This window comes from Mesocricetus auratus, unplaced genomic scaffold (genome assembly GCF_017639785.1).
Source record: "Mesocricetus auratus isolate SY011 unplaced genomic scaffold, BCM_Maur_2.0 Super-Scaffold_6730, whole genome shotgun sequence".
NCBI lineage: Eukaryota > Metazoa > Chordata > Mammalia > Rodentia > Cricetidae > Mesocricetus > Mesocricetus auratus.
Window position 1 is genome coordinate 29,407,358 of NW_024429184.1, and position 17,164 is coordinate 29,424,521.

The 17,164-nt window shown below is 38.7% G+C and overlaps 1 protein-coding gene across 5 annotated transcripts in view; it reads right to left on the reverse strand.

Moving 5' to 3' along the window:
* Epha7 (EPH receptor A7) overlaps window positions 1-16,761 on the reverse strand; it is a 148,551-nt gene extending 131,790 nt beyond the window's left edge. For 2 of the 5 annotated variants that reach the window (XM_040740604.1, XM_040740600.1), the window contains exons 1-3: window positions 16,361-16,761; window positions 12,408-12,472; window positions 8,288-8,957 (exon numbers count right to left, since the gene is read on the reverse strand). In XM_040740604.1, coding sequence (XP_040596538.1) covers window positions 8,288-8,957; window positions 12,408-12,472; window positions 16,361-16,457 — 832 coding nt within the window. In that variant the 5' untranslated portion in view covers window positions 16,458-16,761. The remainder of the gene's footprint in view (window positions 1-8,287; window positions 8,958-12,407; window positions 12,473-16,360) is intronic. The other 3 variants (XM_040740597.1, XM_040740589.1, XM_040740607.1) reach the window with 2 other exon arrangements.
* Window positions 16,762-17,164: the final 403 nt, after the last annotated feature.

Sequence of the window (17,164 nt, forward strand, 5' to 3'; positions counted from 1 at the left end):
AATCTTCTATTTTAATTTCTACATGTGTGAAAGTATCTGCTTTTCCCATATGAACTACATGAATACACTAGGACACATGTCCACCCTATAAATCTAATTTCTGTAACATATCTTGAAGTTGATGTGTTAACTTAAATACATTTTTTTCTGAAAATTTCCTCTCTGATTCATACATTATAACCACAGGAAAAATGATACGTTATATAGCTCTGTCAAATTTCTCATGAAATTATTATTGAAACAGAATAGTTGCCAAACAGAAATCATTAGCAAGACATTATTGTATAGGTTAGTTATAATTATCTTAGAAATAAAGGCTAGGACGTGTATAGGGAAGTCTTCTTAAACAGAAGATCACTAATTTATATTATAATACTGCCTGTTGGAAATTCATTTAGACTTCTACTAGAAATATAAAAGGATACCACATATTTGTTAGTACTAGCCTATTTTAAAGTGTTCAAAAATTATATGCTAAATGACCAAATCACTAAAACCTGAAACAGAGCTATTAACTTCATATTCTTGTCTTTCTTTCATTACATTCCATTTTACTTATGTCTACTCTTCCTCTTACTGAAAAATTAACATTCCAAGGTACTATGATTACAAACAAAGATGGACAAAGATAAGTAAAAACCTGCAAATTTTTAAATAACAACTATTGGTGTTCTAGTTTGAAACTGTACATGAGTCTAATTTTACATTTTATAATATTTACCCACATCTCTGGAAAACACAGACAACAACCATTTGTTTTTTTCAAAAAAAAGTAGCTAAATATCATGGAGATACTTATTCTATATCTGTGTTATTGTTTATTTTTAAATGTATTAAACAAGTATAGGCTTCTGAATGTAAAGAATTTTAAATTATAAAAAAGTACGAGGTGATACACATATAAAATCCAATATGAGAAATGTTCTGACATAATATGGATTATAGATATCTTTCCAGAGATTTTTCAGGGAATTAATTCTAGAGTTTATTTCTTTTGGGTGTTTTCTACTGAAACTAATTTTTTAAAGATACAATTTGAAAGCAAAGCAATCTACCTTCAGAACATTCCTCACTCTAGTATACTGTAACTATAAACACACTTCAGACCTTAGTTTAGAAAATATCATTCAGGCTGATAGAGCCCCTTCCTTCTCAAGAGGTTGATAATAAAGTGGGCAGTGGTGGCTCACGCCTTCAAACCCAGCACTTGGGAGGCAGAGGCAGGCAGATCTCTGTGAGTTCAAAACCAACCTGGTCTACAGAGCTAGTTCCAGGACAGCCATACAGCCATAGCTGTTATACAGAGAAACCCTGTCTCTAAAAACTAAAAAGAGGTTCATGATAAAGAAGAAGAAGCCAGCCCTTTAGTTCATGAGAAGAACGAAAAGAAGCTGGAAAGAAAGGAAGACACCAAAGACTGACATGCTGTGGAAGTGAAAAGGAATAATAGACAGCTGTTCTCAGAACAGCTTCCTCAGGAATGGAGCACAATGCCTTCTGTGTTTTCTCATCCTTCCCAGCAAGGACAGCAAGGACAGACAGTGCGTGGCGAAAAGCAAGGTACAGTAAGGGCTGGAGTGTAAACTGCTGTCAGAAGTCATGAAAAGGGGCCTCAGAAGGAGCCCAAATGAGCAAGCTCCTCAGTCAGGTCACAAAAGTAGTAACGAGAACTATATTTGTTTTTAAGGCCAAGCGTTATTAAATAGTGGGACACTGCAGAAAAAAAAAAGTGGACCAATGTTTAAAGCTAAGTAGACCAGTATCAGGCAAAGGGAGGAAGGCAGGACTTCACTGATGATAATATGCACTGAAATTACAAAAAAGAAAAAATGGCCATGGTTAAGATGAAAGGACTTAGGTGCCAGTCTGAAAGGCAGAGATTTTCTGTAGGCAATTAGGAGCATGAAGCTTCTAAACAATAAAGGAATACTATATATCAGTATGTCACACACCACACTCAGACTGCCACTTGAAAAACCGGAATAAGAAAAAGAGATGAAAAACAATTGGAATGCATAGCGTGCTTCAGAAAACAGAAGTAAATACTTTGAGACTGTCGTAATGTGAGAAATTGTAGGATTGCAAGAAAATATTCAGGTTTATATCAAATATTCTGTAAGTCAATTAACAGGATCTTACAATTGATATTGTCCTCCATAATTACAGAGGCACTCTGGGGATCCTGAAGACTGAGCAACCTGATTAAAGAGCAGCCTTGCACACTCAGAGACAGTGGGTCCTTGTCCCAGTGTCGCCAGGATCCTGCTTCTTTACATTGAAGGTGTGCATGAGCTATCAAGACTGCTGCTGAGCAGGTAAGGACACTCGGCACAGAGCCAGCTGGCATGAGGTCCATCTCCTAACCTACATGGTGGCAAGTGGCACAGACACGAATACACACTAGCGGTGCAGAAAATAAATAAAGCAAATGGGTAGCCACATCATGTACATGCATGAGGTAAAACACATTATTAGTGAAGCAATTTGTTATCATTTCAGTCCTAGCTTTTTGCTCTCCACATTAGGTAAAAGCGCCTATTGGGCTGAATGATTCAGTGACATCTCTCAACACTATTAAATTAGTACATGTGACTTGCTGACTATCTATTATTAACTAAAAATTAAGCAAAAGAAGTCTATGAGCTGTTTGGCCATAAACTCCAAATCTCCCTCCTTTTGCATCATTTAAAATAAACTTGCCATTTACCAATATTGCATCATTTATGCAGAAGCTAATTTTAAGACCATATTTTGAAGACACAATTTAAGTTAATGTTGTGTGAACTATATGATTACCTATAACTAAAACTCATAATTAATTATAGTATAATTAAGTACACTAATTATGACATACAAAAGTTAATGTTCTAGATATCTTTAATGCCGAGAGAACAAAGTATCACCTCAAATCCCTATACTATGTCAAATCATAGTTACATTTATAGTTCCAGCTATTCTCCCTAAATATGTGCATATAAATTTTTACTTGAGTTTCCACTCAAAATGGTTAAAAAATTCATATTTTTTATAATCACTGGTATTATAAGAACCAAGTTCAACTGTAGTGGTAAGCCTAAATTTGGCCACAGGATTTACTTCTAATATTTCAGACACACACGTTGTTTGAAAGGAAAAATGGCTATGTAAGAGTTATTTTATTTTATTTAAATGCCCTCTTGTGTGTTACCTGAGTTAGAATGCTAGGTTAAAGCATTCTACACTGGCTGTAGCCTGCACAATATGTTTTTCCTCATTCATTACCATAAAATTTCTTTACCTAGAACACATCATACTGTATTATTAATAATAAGATAATACTACATATCCATTGATTATTTTGTATGTCCCAGATACTATTCTTAGGATTTAATGTGCATTATTTCATTCAATTCTGACAAGACCCCTATGAGGGAAGTACTATTTTTATTAGCCCCAATTTAAACTTAAGGAAATTAAGGCTTAGAATGTCCTACTTTAAGCACCTGGTAAGGTGTAGATCCAGATTTCAGAATTTTGCAATTTCTGCATCATAACAATCTACATTGTAATATGATTATATTTCTCTTAATATTTGCATAGCAATACAATATATTTCAAAGACTCATTGACTATCATGGAAATTAATGGTGCAAATCATGTATTATTTGTCTGTGAAATTAATACATGGCCACAGTGTTATAACTCTAAAGTAGAAGCAATTTTTAAATATTGTTGATGTTTTTAAATCAAATAGATGTTCTATTTTCCATATTGGTATATATTCAAAGTTTATAAATCACTAAGATGATATCTCTATTAACTTATGAATTGAAAATAATAAGATGTGAAGAAAGTCTTTGTAATAAAAACTATAAATCTATCATTTGAATTTGTATTTAAAATAATCCAGAGTAAATTCCTAAATTTTTCTTTTCAGAAAATGTAATTAAGCCATATAAACACAGCAAGTAAATCACATTTCTGTACTATCACCATTTTTTTAACAATTTGGATGATATAAAGTCTAAGCTGCAAGCCAGAAAGAACACTTTGAAGGCAAAGAAGATAGAACTTCAGAGCTAAATAATTATTCAGACAGCCTCAATAAAATAAAGTGTGACTAGTTCTGCAGCAAGTAAAATGTACGCACTGAAGTCCAGCACAGACTTTAGGGAAGCATGTAGTATAGTCAAGGAAAGATAGAAGGAAAATAAAGATCCGACACTCATCTAACCTTGCTGACGACTTAGCATCTCTGAGATTCAGATCCTTACCAAAGTTAAAATGATTATTAAATGAGGAAATGAAGGGCCATGATTGTTTAAGATCTACTGCAAACTACATACAGCAGTCTGTGATGAAACGTGCAGAATGCAAAATCATACAAAAAATTTAAAGGTGCAGATATGTTCCAGGATGCAATTTTATTAATCTTCTCAAATATATTGTAAAGTATAATGATATGTAATTTTTAAATAGCTATCCTCCTTACACAGAAAAAAATAAATTGGTTAGTTTTCACTCAAGTTGCAGTTTAAAGACAAACTTTCAAAAGTTAAATTTGACAAGAAAGTCTTACAAGTTAGAATTACATATTTTAAAGTTAAACTGCAAAGATCTGCTTTAAAATGCTATTATCTATTAGAATTTCTTCGTGCATTCATGGAGAATTACTCAAAACTCTTCATGTATTCATAGATTTCAGAAACACACAGTGTTTTGAAACAGAAATCCTTTCTTCAAGTTCATGAAATAAGCTCTTATATCAATTAACAAAAACTGTGCTCAGCTTGCAGTGACTCACTTTTCATATTGTCCTGTAGTACCCACAGCAATGATGTGCTGGACAGACCCCAGATAAACTAGGCTTTAAGTGGCTAATCAGTCACATTTGGCTAGGGACACACCAGCATCCCCTCTCCAGACATCAGTGTTCCTCAATACGGGACTGGATTTGTTTTCCAGCTCTTAACAGGATCATTGAGAGGGAACAGGGGGAATATTATAAAGGAAGGCCTGGATCAAATCCAGAGCCAGGCACCCCCACAGCCATGCGCTGGAACCTTGCCAAGAAGCAGAGTGTTTCCACAGATGAGCATAGCTCCTTCCTCAAGTATATCCCCAAATCATACAACCTAAGAAAGTTCATCCTGAACAATGTCACCGACTTATAAGGAGACAAATATAAGGGCATACAGAGGCGCCTTACTGCTTTGTGCTTTTAGAATCGAATGAATGCCAACAGTCAATGTTCACGTATGACATGGCAGAGCTTTCTGCAGATGAAGGTGGAAGGGTTTTACTTTAGTTTTAGGTACCACGGTGTAGTTCACAGGTAATAGTAATTTTGATTTTCAAATGTAGTGCTAATTCCTTAAAACCAAAATAATTATTTCAGCCTTCTTTGAACACCATGTATAGTAATGTTTAGCAGAATGATTCTGCTAACTGGGGCCTTTTCTTACAGTAAATATTATCTGTGAATGATGGTTAAAGATATTTGTATTAAGTTCTTTCTATAACTGTGCACAACTCAAACATTTCCTGTTAAATTACATAAAATACAACAAAAATTGTAAGTTAAATGTTATTTTAAAAACTGAATCCTTTAAAGAACAGAACTTTTAAAATTATTTTCTAGTCTGCTATCAGACAACTTTAACTATAACCTTTTATATATGCATTCCTGCTTTGCTTCTTCCTCAGCTATAATGGTGCAAAATTTAAATTCTTCTTTCACATCAATTATTAGCATTAGCTTTTGTTTTACAGGAAAAAAAAGTACTGTTGCTGTCAAAATATTTAAATAACTGGTACAATCAACTCAACATCGCTTTCCAGTAACTGTTGTTAACTCCTAATGGATAAGAGCATTGCCTTTCTTCTGATTAGTTCATTAGGGAAATGATTATATTTATCCAGGAAGATTCCGTTCTTCCAAAGAAGGATAGCAAATTTTTTGTATCATTTTTTTTTTGGTTCACATGTAAGGAATCCTAAATATTTTCTAATTGACTACTGTGGAATGGAGGAAAGCCGATAGTAAGGGTATAAGAGAATGAACGTTGTGTTTGCTAATGGGACCTAAGCCTAAAGAAGCCCCGTTAGTTTGTTCAGAGTTCTTCACTTTCCAGTGTTATCTACAGTGTAGATAATAATTGAGTGCTGGGGAAGGCCTTCTTCATATCCATCCTGGCAATCCACATCAGGTATTTAGCTCTTCAAACAAAACTGAAAAACATGAGTTCAACTTTATCATCTAAACTGTGTGGTCAGTAGGAGTACAAAGTGGGTCATACATGTAAGTTTAACATATCGCCTCGTGTGTCAAAAGGAGATAAATAAATAATTAGGGTTATTATTTTTTTTTGCTTTAAAAAATAAAAGGCCTCATTGTATCTCATTGCACAGCCTGGAGTGCTGATGCAGGTCCAGGAGGCCTGTTTTGTCAGCTTCCTGTCTCTGCCCCCAAATGCTTGAATAACACACACACACACACACACACAGCTAAACTTTGCTTAATATTGATATAGGTTTAATGTAATGTCAAATTTAACTCAACACGCCTAATTTTAATTTATTATTTCAGATTATATTGAATACTGATCATTTCTAATTGTACATGGTTCTTTCCTTTGAAACTCAGTATGTAATTTCTACTTACACCAGGTCTCAATTACAATGGCCATTAATAAAGCCAAAGAATCATAAGGTAACTAAGTGAATTATCAGAAATATAAATTATGTCGTGTTTTGTCTGTCTATCTGTGTGTTTTGAGATGGGGCTTTACCCCGTCTCTGACTGATGTGGAACTCACTATATAAACCAGGCTCTCCTTGAACTTGAGTATTCATCTGCCTCTGTCTTCAGAGCACTGGGATTAAATGTGTGTACCGCAAGTCTTTGTTTCAGATGTCTAAATGTCTTAAATTATTATTTATTCTTTAAATATTCTTATAAAATTTGAGGAGGGTAATAATGTAATTGGCATGCAACATGAGGTAACTTGCTATGTGGAAACCATTCAAGATCCACAATGCAAAACAGTACTTGTTAGGATTCTCCTTGCTTTGTAAAGGAAATTACAAGAGTCATGTTGCTAAATATATAGGTCCAAGAGTCACAATATGTTAAGTCTGAATCTAAACTGACACAAGTCTTATTAATGTGACAGTAACTGATTTATTTGCTTTTCAGCTCCCTTTTCCATTGTGTAAAACACACAGGAAAGGTACACCTACCTCAGTAAATAGGCTAGTACATAGAAACATAAAATAAGCACCCAGGGTAGCTAGCAGAAAATGTAGTGAGTTACAACAATTATTACCCAAAGTCATCGTTAACCTAACTAGTCATTGTGAATATTTAAATTATGCTGCCACCAAAGTAGTTAAAAAAATAAGTCATTTTATGGATTATAGTATGCTTTGTAAATTAGTACTAACATAAGCAATATAACCTTGCATATTTTTTCAGGAGATAAACTGGAAAAGATGGTACTCATGTTGTTATTTAAATTTTAAATAATTGGCCAAAATTTAATTACATAATGCTAATTAAGAGAAAATTGAAATTTACAAATAAAAGGATTCCTGAAGAGATATACTATTGTTATTCAAAAACAAATATGGACAACTCAATTGCCACGTTGTGGTAACTCAAACGTTACTTCAGATCTCTTCTACAAAATCATGATCCAGTATAAAACATGGCTTATCAGAAGAACATCCATTTTATTCTTTACTCCAGAAAAGAATGACAACATTGGACAAGTAACTACAGAGATGAATTAAAAAAAAAATGGTGATGTCGCATCAAAATTCCCATATTTATGAAAAATAACTTTAAATATTTGTGCTCTAATTGTTAATTAATAGGGCTCCTTTTCATAAGTGACTGTTCCTTCTATTTTGTGCTAATCAAAGGCTCAGAGGAACAGGATTAGAAGCTGGAAGAACCATATCTCATCGAAGCCCCAACGGCATGCCCTCAGTCTTCACTGGTTAAAGTCCACCTGCCGGGCTGTTCCTTTTAAGCCTTACAGCCCAGTGTGCAACTGCTCTCCTCCATATTAGCAAATGTGCTAAATGGGACAAATAAAGATACTAACAATTGTTATCCTCACCAATATTTACTGCATATCACTAGCGAAGATACCACTCTACATGGTTGTTGTATTTAATAGTGTCTTTTAAGATAAAATGAACTGGGTAAATGGCGTAAAAGATTTACCTATTTGAATATTTGTTACTATAAAAAATATTTGATAAGCAGAAAATTCAAATTTAAGTAACAAATACTACTTACGTTCACAAGTGTCCCCTTTTTGCTGGTAGCCTGCTTTGCAGATACATTTTCCAATGGGTACTAACCACTCTCCTTCTGCACTGCAATGCATCCTGGGTGAATTTTCTGCCTCTTCCTCGGCACTGCTGACACATGTCCCACGAACCTCAACTAAGGAGGAAAATTCTGAACCGGTCACTGTATCTGGGAAGACAGCTAAGTTCTCAATAATGGACCAGCACTTCTTGTAGTATACTTTGACAGAAACCAATGCTATGCAGGCCCCTACATCCTGAAAGGCAAGATAGAATCCCTTTTTGGACAAAGGTCCAATCTCTCTCACCTCAGTGTTCAGCTTCATCTTTCTTTCACCAAGGTCACCTTGTGTAAAACTTTCATCTGCAGCAATGGTGTCTATTTTTACGTAAAGGTTTTCTCTTATACTCCTGCCGGTATCGTAGTCTGTTTCATAATAGTACAAATTAAAGGTTTCCTTGCAAGTTCCCAGGACTCCGGGAAGACTATTACAATCCCTCAAGGTGAATTTCAATTCTACAAAGATCCTTTGTGCGTTGCCTTTAGAAACCCAGTTAGTCCGCAGCCAGTTGTTCTGATTGGGCTCCATGACCTGGCACACCTGGTATGTTCTTATCGGAGTGTAGTTCTCATCCAAACCACTAATTTCTTCCCACTGTAAAATTTTTAAAAAGGGGTATGGAACTCATTAGTCTTTCAGCATAAATACAAATAAAAAATGACACCACATTTTCTCAATACTATGAAGAATGACAACAGTACCACAAGTATGGATTCCTGAACGTCAGAGACGGTAGGATTCCCAATCTGCACCAGTTTAGTAACAGAGCATCATTTGTATTTGAACATACAATGAACATTTCATTGTTTCACATCTGCTGGAAGCATTCTAACATGTCTTTTCATGTTTAATTCTGCAGTCTCTGTGAGATTGCAATTTTAACAGGCTAAGGCTAATGATTAGTAAAATTACCCCTCAAAGTATACGGAGGCCAGTCAGAACTCCTGATAACTCAGTTGACATTTTAAGTTTTATTTTATCCTTTAATTCAAAGATCTCTATAAACATTTGGAATAAGATTCCAAAAATATCGAAATGTAAAACATTCAACAGTGTGATGCAATTTATAATGTGAAACATTTTGCAATCTTTTGAAAATGAAACATTTTACAGTTTCTTATTTTTCTATCATCATATTTAAAATTGTACATAAAGTCATACATAATTATCAAGTAGTTTGGAAAGTAAAATTCACTCTTATAAACAAGTTGTTTTCAGTAGACAACCAAATATGTATGCCAAATTAGCAAGCTATGCATGGATTGTTTTAAAATGTCCATTTATCTTCTGATACAATATATACTACAAACGAATTCATTTATACTGCTTCACAAGGAAAGGCGAGATAAATAGTTCAGCAACATATTCAAAGATAATTGGAACATGTATATTACTAACTGCTCATACCAAACAAGTTTAGTACATCTAACAGCTTTAAAGGCTTCAGTAATAGCTACTTATGTCCTCTCTTACTATTATTGCAATTTTTCACAACTCACAGTATGATATATTAATAATGAAACTGTCATGTACTTGAACTCACTTCCCCAATTAGAAATGCCAGATACAAAATATTGTGTATTTTAGGTCTAAGTCCTCTAGCATCTGATATTTAAACTGTTAATTCAAAACATGTAGATGGAAAAAATATAATGATATACATTTGGTAATGATTTGCATTTGTAAAACCTTATCAAAGTATTAATTTATTTCACACTATGGCATAATGTTAGCAAGTATTTTAAAAAGCATTCTTATAAAATTAGAAGAACGATAAATTGCAGAATACTGCAACTCAGAAATGTCTCATGAAAGAATTAGTTATGTTGTATTTACTACATTTTTATTATAACAGCCTATTATTGCCAAAGGTCCTCAAATAGCAAGGAATTGATTTTCATATTATGCTTCTTGGCACACATTTTTTTCATTGCACAACACTATGTATATTTTCCATTTATTTCTTGAGGTAGCTGTTTAGAGTCTATTTGTGTGTAGCTAAGGCAAATATTTCAAATTCCTCCATTGATGGATAGATTTTTGTTTCCTGAATGGATTGAAGTTATTAAAAAAAGGAAAAACAGTTACGGTGTCTATCAAACAGCAAGAGCTCCAAAGCAAAAGCGTGCCCTTCTGACCATACTTCAGCTTGGAGAAATTAAGAATGATCATTCTGAAAGACTGATCTGAAGAATTCACATATTTAATTTTAAGACTAATGATGTCATTCCAGATAGGAAAAATAAATTTTGTTACCCATGAAATAGATCTTTTTCAAGAATGTTATGAAAGCAAATAGTCTCACTATTTGATATTTATGTCATTGTTTTATTACACACTTTTTAAGACTGAAAGCATTTCACAAATGACACTATATGGATAGATGTCTCAATTCAGACAGCGAATTTTATAAATATTATAAAGTATTTTTATAGTTATAAAAATGTTTTCTCATAACTCAGCAACGATACTGCTCTATGTAAGCACGTGTGAACAAATCTGTGTCATAGAAAGAAAAGGCTCTGGATCATATTTTCTTACACAAATATTGATTCTTACACACACACACACACACACACACACACACACACACACATATATATATATATAGTTAAACTTTAACTCAAGATTTTCTGCACTGATGAAATGCCCATTTGAGTCCAAGATAACATTGACAGTTATAATTTATCATGTTGTGGATTACATGGATGAAGTGCTGCAATCATTTATCAGTTACTTCTTCTCGGAGATAAAACCAACTTCTGTATCTATTTATTTTAATTGATGGGTAGTACAAAATGGGCTGCATCTGTCATTGGCAAGACTAGTACTGTTTGTTTGTTTTTAATCATGTATATCTTTCTACAATGTACATTTTCTAATGGACACAATTTCACTTGCAAGGAAGTACCTCAAGTGGACTTTTATATTAAATTTATAAATTATTTGTCACTTTCCCATAATTTCTATGACCAATAAAGATCACTATGATATGATTTCTGAGAAAATTTCTCAAATTTTAATTTAACGAAAACTCTGAATACTTTAAGCATTCTCAAATTTTCTCATTTTACTATTAAATTAGAAGTTCTCCAAGTGACTTTCCTGTTTCTGCTATGTTGATTATATGGTTTTGTTCTTGTACTTTCGTTCTCATTGTAAATCTGCTCAAAGTGTTTATAACATCATTGATATTTCATGCCCCTTTAATCCCAGATTTCCTCATGCATTAAAGATAAACTTTAGTTACTATGGAGGATTTTTTCCTTTCTCGGAGTTCATTTGCTTTACCAGAAATGAAAATTTTGTCCTGTCTCACCATCAGAAATGACACATAAAGATGATATCAAACTAAATTTTAATAATTTATTTTCTGAATATATGAAATATGGTAAAAAAAAGAAAACATTGAAGGTTCTACTCAGACTTGGACAGGCTTATTTAATATTCAGTCACATTTACTGCAGCAAAATGTTGCTGTAATATGGATACATTTCTGTCATCACGTTTGATTAATAACAGCAGATAGTATACCACAAATGTTAAGAATCTAACACTTTACAGCAATTCGTAAGTCTCAATATTATCTTACAGTTTTAGCTACCCTCTGGAGTCTACTTTGGGCAATGTTAGAACTATTTTTAAAAGATGAAAACAGGTTTCATACTGTTTTAAAGAATTACACAGACTCTACCTAGTGATTATTATACAGAAGCATAAAGCTACTGCAGAGGCTTAAGTGAGTTTGTGAAAAGAATGTTCCCTGCAATTAGTTAGCATTTATAACCTGAACACACAGGCATGATTGATGCCACTCACAATAAGAACTCAAAGACTACACGTTTGATTTTTTCCCATTCCCTAAAGTTGTAAGTAAACTATCTATTTTCTGAGAATCCAGTATCTCATGAGAAGACAAAACATTGAACATTATATTGAAGTTGTAAGCATTTTACATGTATAAATGTGAAGGGTTTCCCTGGGGGAAGCTCGTGTTTCTTTCTCCAAACAGATATGATCATATTGTATGAGAGATGTACCTACCCCACTGGGTGGAGAGGAAATCCATTCCAGTTCTGTTTGTTGTGCTTTCGAGTCCAGTAAGAGAACTGAAAAAGAAAGTTTTATTTCCAAATATTACAAAAAATATTTTAAACACAACTCTACATTTTAAGATAAATCTAATTTTTATTAATTACTTTATGACTTAAGACATTTATATAAATGAATGGTGCAGTGAACAGCCATTTTATATAAGCACATTATACTTACTGGAGGGGGGACATATGAAAATAAACATGCACTTGATATCCTTCAACTAAAATTTAAAATACATTTTCAGTGAAATACTAACATGAAAGTAAGTGTGAAAAGCTAAAAACTCAGAAAAAGTGATTTGCAGTAATAATAAACGTTAGCTTTGCAAGTCAGTGAGGTCTTCACATTTCACAAGATGTACCAACATGAGCATAATAAGATAGAATCCCTACAAAACTTTTCAGCCAGGTTCTACTTTTTGATATTCTGCCAGCAATATTTCCTATCATTTCTCGACACTTGGAGTTTAATGTTTAAAGAAGAAAAAACTCAACAGTACTTTGTCTTCTACGAAAGTGAATATATAAACGCTAGATCCACGTTAAACAATGTTACCATGAGAAACAAGTCCCTGTTACCTGTAACTTGTGCTTTTGAGCTAGTAAAGAAGCAGCTTTCATACATGTTTTATTAAACTGGAAACATTGCAACATACTAGCCATCTTCTCAACAGCTTAAACTCGAAACTGACTTCTACCAACAATTGTATTCCAGATTATAAAAATCATAATTAATATTTATTAAAATTGTTATTAAAATGTTATTATTATTAATGTAAAAATTCATTAGAATGTATCTGTATGATGCATTATCATTTCAGTTGGAGATGTCGGTTTAAGACAATTATTGTTAGAAAATACTTACTGGTCAAACTTGTTTTAGAGTTACATAGCTTTGGTGCTTTAAAACAATATATCTGACCCCAAAGCATTTTGACAAATGATCTACTGGTCCAGAAATCATTGTGAGTGTTCTTTGCACGTGCTTAATCACCCTGAGGAAAATGTTCACATTTTGACTTGAAACTATAAACTCATATAAACTTCTTAATATTTCCAGACTCGTGTTTTAAAAGGTGTGTGTTGTGAGAGGTAAAGAAAACAGTTGTGCTAGAGAGCAAAGGACAATTGACTATGCACTCAGTTCCTTTAAGACACTCAGTCATCCCTAGTAACTGGAAACGTAAGTACAAAGACATAAGGTTGCAGTGCTTGGTTTTAATGTTTAACATGTAAGACTGTCCGGGTAAAGATCGACTCCCTTTCAATTAAACACACACATCACTTATAAAATTTCAATTTACCTTTTAACTTGGAATACCAGTAAGTCTGGCTTTGTGTTTTTACAAGAAGAGTAATTGTTAAATGGTTTTCAATATTACCATTATAGAAGAGAGGAAGCCCAGGGAAACAAATTGAAGCCACAGGACTCTCTTTTGGAATTTATTGTAGGGGGGGCGCTTCTGTATTGACAACACTCAGTGGATTTTAAGCCTAAGTGACCTTTTGGGTTGATTTTAGGAATGAAATAAACACTGCCATTACCCTTTTCTGCTTCGCCTTTCCCACTGGTCTACTTGGTGACCAGCAAGTTAGCAGCCAAATTAGCAAATCAAGAGGACCGGGAAGGTGGCCACCGAGCCCGGGATGTGTTTGGCGGCGCTGGGGTGTTGAATGCAATCGCCCCCGCGTGTTTCCTCCCTCTGGGCTCGCGACACCGAGTCCGCCTCGCCGGGCGCCGGGAGAAGGCACAGGGCAGCTGGCCGCTACCAGGGGTCGGGGCTGATGCTGTGCGGCTTAGCCGCTGGGCTCCAGGGTTGCCGGAGCATCGGGGCGGGGCGGGGCGGGGCGGGGCAGCCAGACGGCCGCGCCCGCCAACCTAGCATCCATAACACTTCCAGACCGGGGACTCCAGGGAGCCGGTGGCGCCCAGCTCGAGCAGGAGTCGAGAGGAACAGACGGGCTTTCGGGAAGCGCCTCCTCTGAGGGCGCGGCGGCGGGTGTACTGTCGGGAGGAAAAGCCGCCGCGGCAATTAGCTTCTGCTCTTCCCAGACACTCCTACTGGAGCGAGGAAAGCCCGGAAGGGGACCCGGGCGATCGGCCCCTGCCCCAGTCGCCCTAGAGCCGCGCACCTGCTCGCGGCGCTGCGGGCCGCCGTGCGCCTTGGGTGCGGCGATGCCGCGGGGCACCTCCGGGTAGCAGCGCTCCGGGAACGCCAAAGCCTGATAGCGCCTGAGCGCCCCGAGCGTCGCCACCGCGAAGAGGGGCGCGTCCCCCTCCACCTGCGTCTTAAACATCTTGTCTGCATCTAAAGAACTCGGGCTCCCAGCATCAGAACCCTCTCCACGTAGCTCCGGAGGAGGAGAGCGAGCGAGGCCTGCTGGCTGCAGGCACCTCTCCCCCTAGTGATGCAGTTATTTATAGCTCAAACTCCTGCTGGAGTCTGCCAGAGCTCACGCGCGCTGCTTCGCTGTGAGGGGCAAACTTTTCCTCAGATCCCGCTATTCGGGAGGAATCGGGACAAGGTGGCAGGGTGACTGTTACTGCTCACCAAAGTCAAGAGGCTCGCAATGTGTGTGTGGTGGGTGGATGGGTGGGTGTCTGTGGCAGGCGCTGGTCCACCTGCTGACACAACCGTCATCAGCTCAGAGACACGTTTTTCTCTGAATGGATTTAGCGTCAACGCAGATTGCAGATGTGCAAAGAGAGGTCAGAAGGTCAGGCTGTTCTAAAGTGGGATAGTGCACCGGGCTGGGGATATTGAGTGGACGAAGAACGGTGGACGAAGAGAATAAAGAAAAACTCCTTAAAATCCTAAGTTTTAGAAAGAGAAGAAGCTAGGACTAATACGTCCTTCCCTCCCCCTTTAGTACTACCATGACCTAAATCTAACAGATCTCCCCCTTTTACAGCTCTGAGCAGGATCCTAAAGTATCTGAAAATCAACATTAAATACGCAGGTTGTCAGATCGGGTCCGGTACCGTGACACCGCTTAGCAGCAAAACCCTTCCTTTGACAGGATTTATTTTTTTTTTTCCCCAGCTCCAACTACAGGCACCGAAAGGTATTTTACCTTTTGCCAATGGTTCAAAGGAGACGCAGGGAAAAATACCCACGTACAGGCGGCGTATCTTGTGGTCAAAAGAAACCTCCCCTCCTGTAGCAGAACTGTTCCCCCGAGGCCAGGGCTATCGCCAAGGCTGGCCATTCGGACTCCCGGAGTACCGGACCTGGGCCAAGTGACCGGAGACTTCTCCCTCGGTGGCCTCTCATCGCCGGCTGCGGCCAGCCCTCCCGGCGGCAGGTCGAGCCCGGGCCCCGCGCGTGCTGCCTCCCCTCGCGGCCGCATTGTTTCGCGCGGCAGCCGAGCGCCCACCACAGGCCCGCGCCGCCGCCGCCGCCGCCGCCGCAGTGAGCGAGTCGCCAGGAGCCCGTGCGCTCGCAGCCTCGGAAGTCTCGGCCCCTCCGGGAAGGCTGGGGGGCGACGCGCGGCTGCACTCCCCGGCTTCCGAAGCAACTCTAACCGAGGCGCCCGCGACAGGCCGATCGCGAAAGAATGGCCAGGCGCGGCGGCTACAACCGAAGACCCGAGCGGCCGCCGAATGCAAGAGAACGGAGCCCGCCGGTCAACCTCGCCGAGCCGCCTCCCCCTCCCCCCGGGCTGCCCCGGCTGCAGAGCGCGCGCCGGTCCCCCGCCACCCCCGGAGCTCAGGGCCCGACTAGTCCGGACTGGTCGCCGCCGGTCACTCGGAGCCGCCGGCGGGGAGGGGGCGGGGGTCGGGGGAGGGTCGCCCGGCGCCGGAGGCGCGGCCGGCAGCGCCGCGGACCCGTGGGCTCGTGCAGGTAGACGGAGAAATAAATAAGTCAGAACAAACTTTGCTTTCCCCCCTGGCCTTACCTTCCTTCGCAGCCTGCGCCTCCCCGGTGTGTGCAAAGCCGAGCAGCCAGATGTAGCACAAAATAATCCACGAAGGGTACCGAGTTTGAAAAACCATGGTGCATGAGCAGGTTTGGTTTGGGGCTGCAGTTGGGTCGCAGCTCTTTAGATGCTGTTTGCTCCGAAGTGGGTTATTATTGTTGTTATTATTGCGCTCTTCGCATCGATCCCCTTCTGGGTCCCAGGCCGGCTGCTTCACGCTTAGCTGTTTGATTTCTCTCCCCCCTCCGCTTCGTTCGCACCGTGTTTGCTGCCTGCAAGTCTCCGACTGCAGACCGGCCGCTTGCTCCACACTCCAATAATATCAATTAGGGGGGAGGGGGCGGGGCTCCGAGCCTAGAGCCTCCGCCACTCCGACTGAGTGGCAGACGCAGCCCGCCTGCCAGGCGGCGATTCCCAGGGCCAGGGGGTGGGTCCCTATGAAGTGGCCGCCCCCGCCTCGAAGGCGGGGCCCTGAGCGGGAGCCAATCAGCTCCGGGCGGAGTCCGGTTGCGAGTCCAGGATTCCCTCCCAGTTCGGTTGCTGGGAAAGCGGGAGGAGTAGCGTTAGGCCAGCGGCGTGCTGCTTGGAGCACTTGGATTTTAGCTACTGCAGCTTCACTGAGCTGGATAAACCCGAAATAACTCTGCCGACTTACACTCCTGTATATAGCAGTGCCGCTCACATCTTCCAGAAGGCAACCGTGAAACAAACCTTCCCTCACCTACCAATCACCGACCCCGACCAGGACAGTGAAATTGAGCTGTGCTTGTGGAGTAGCTTTTA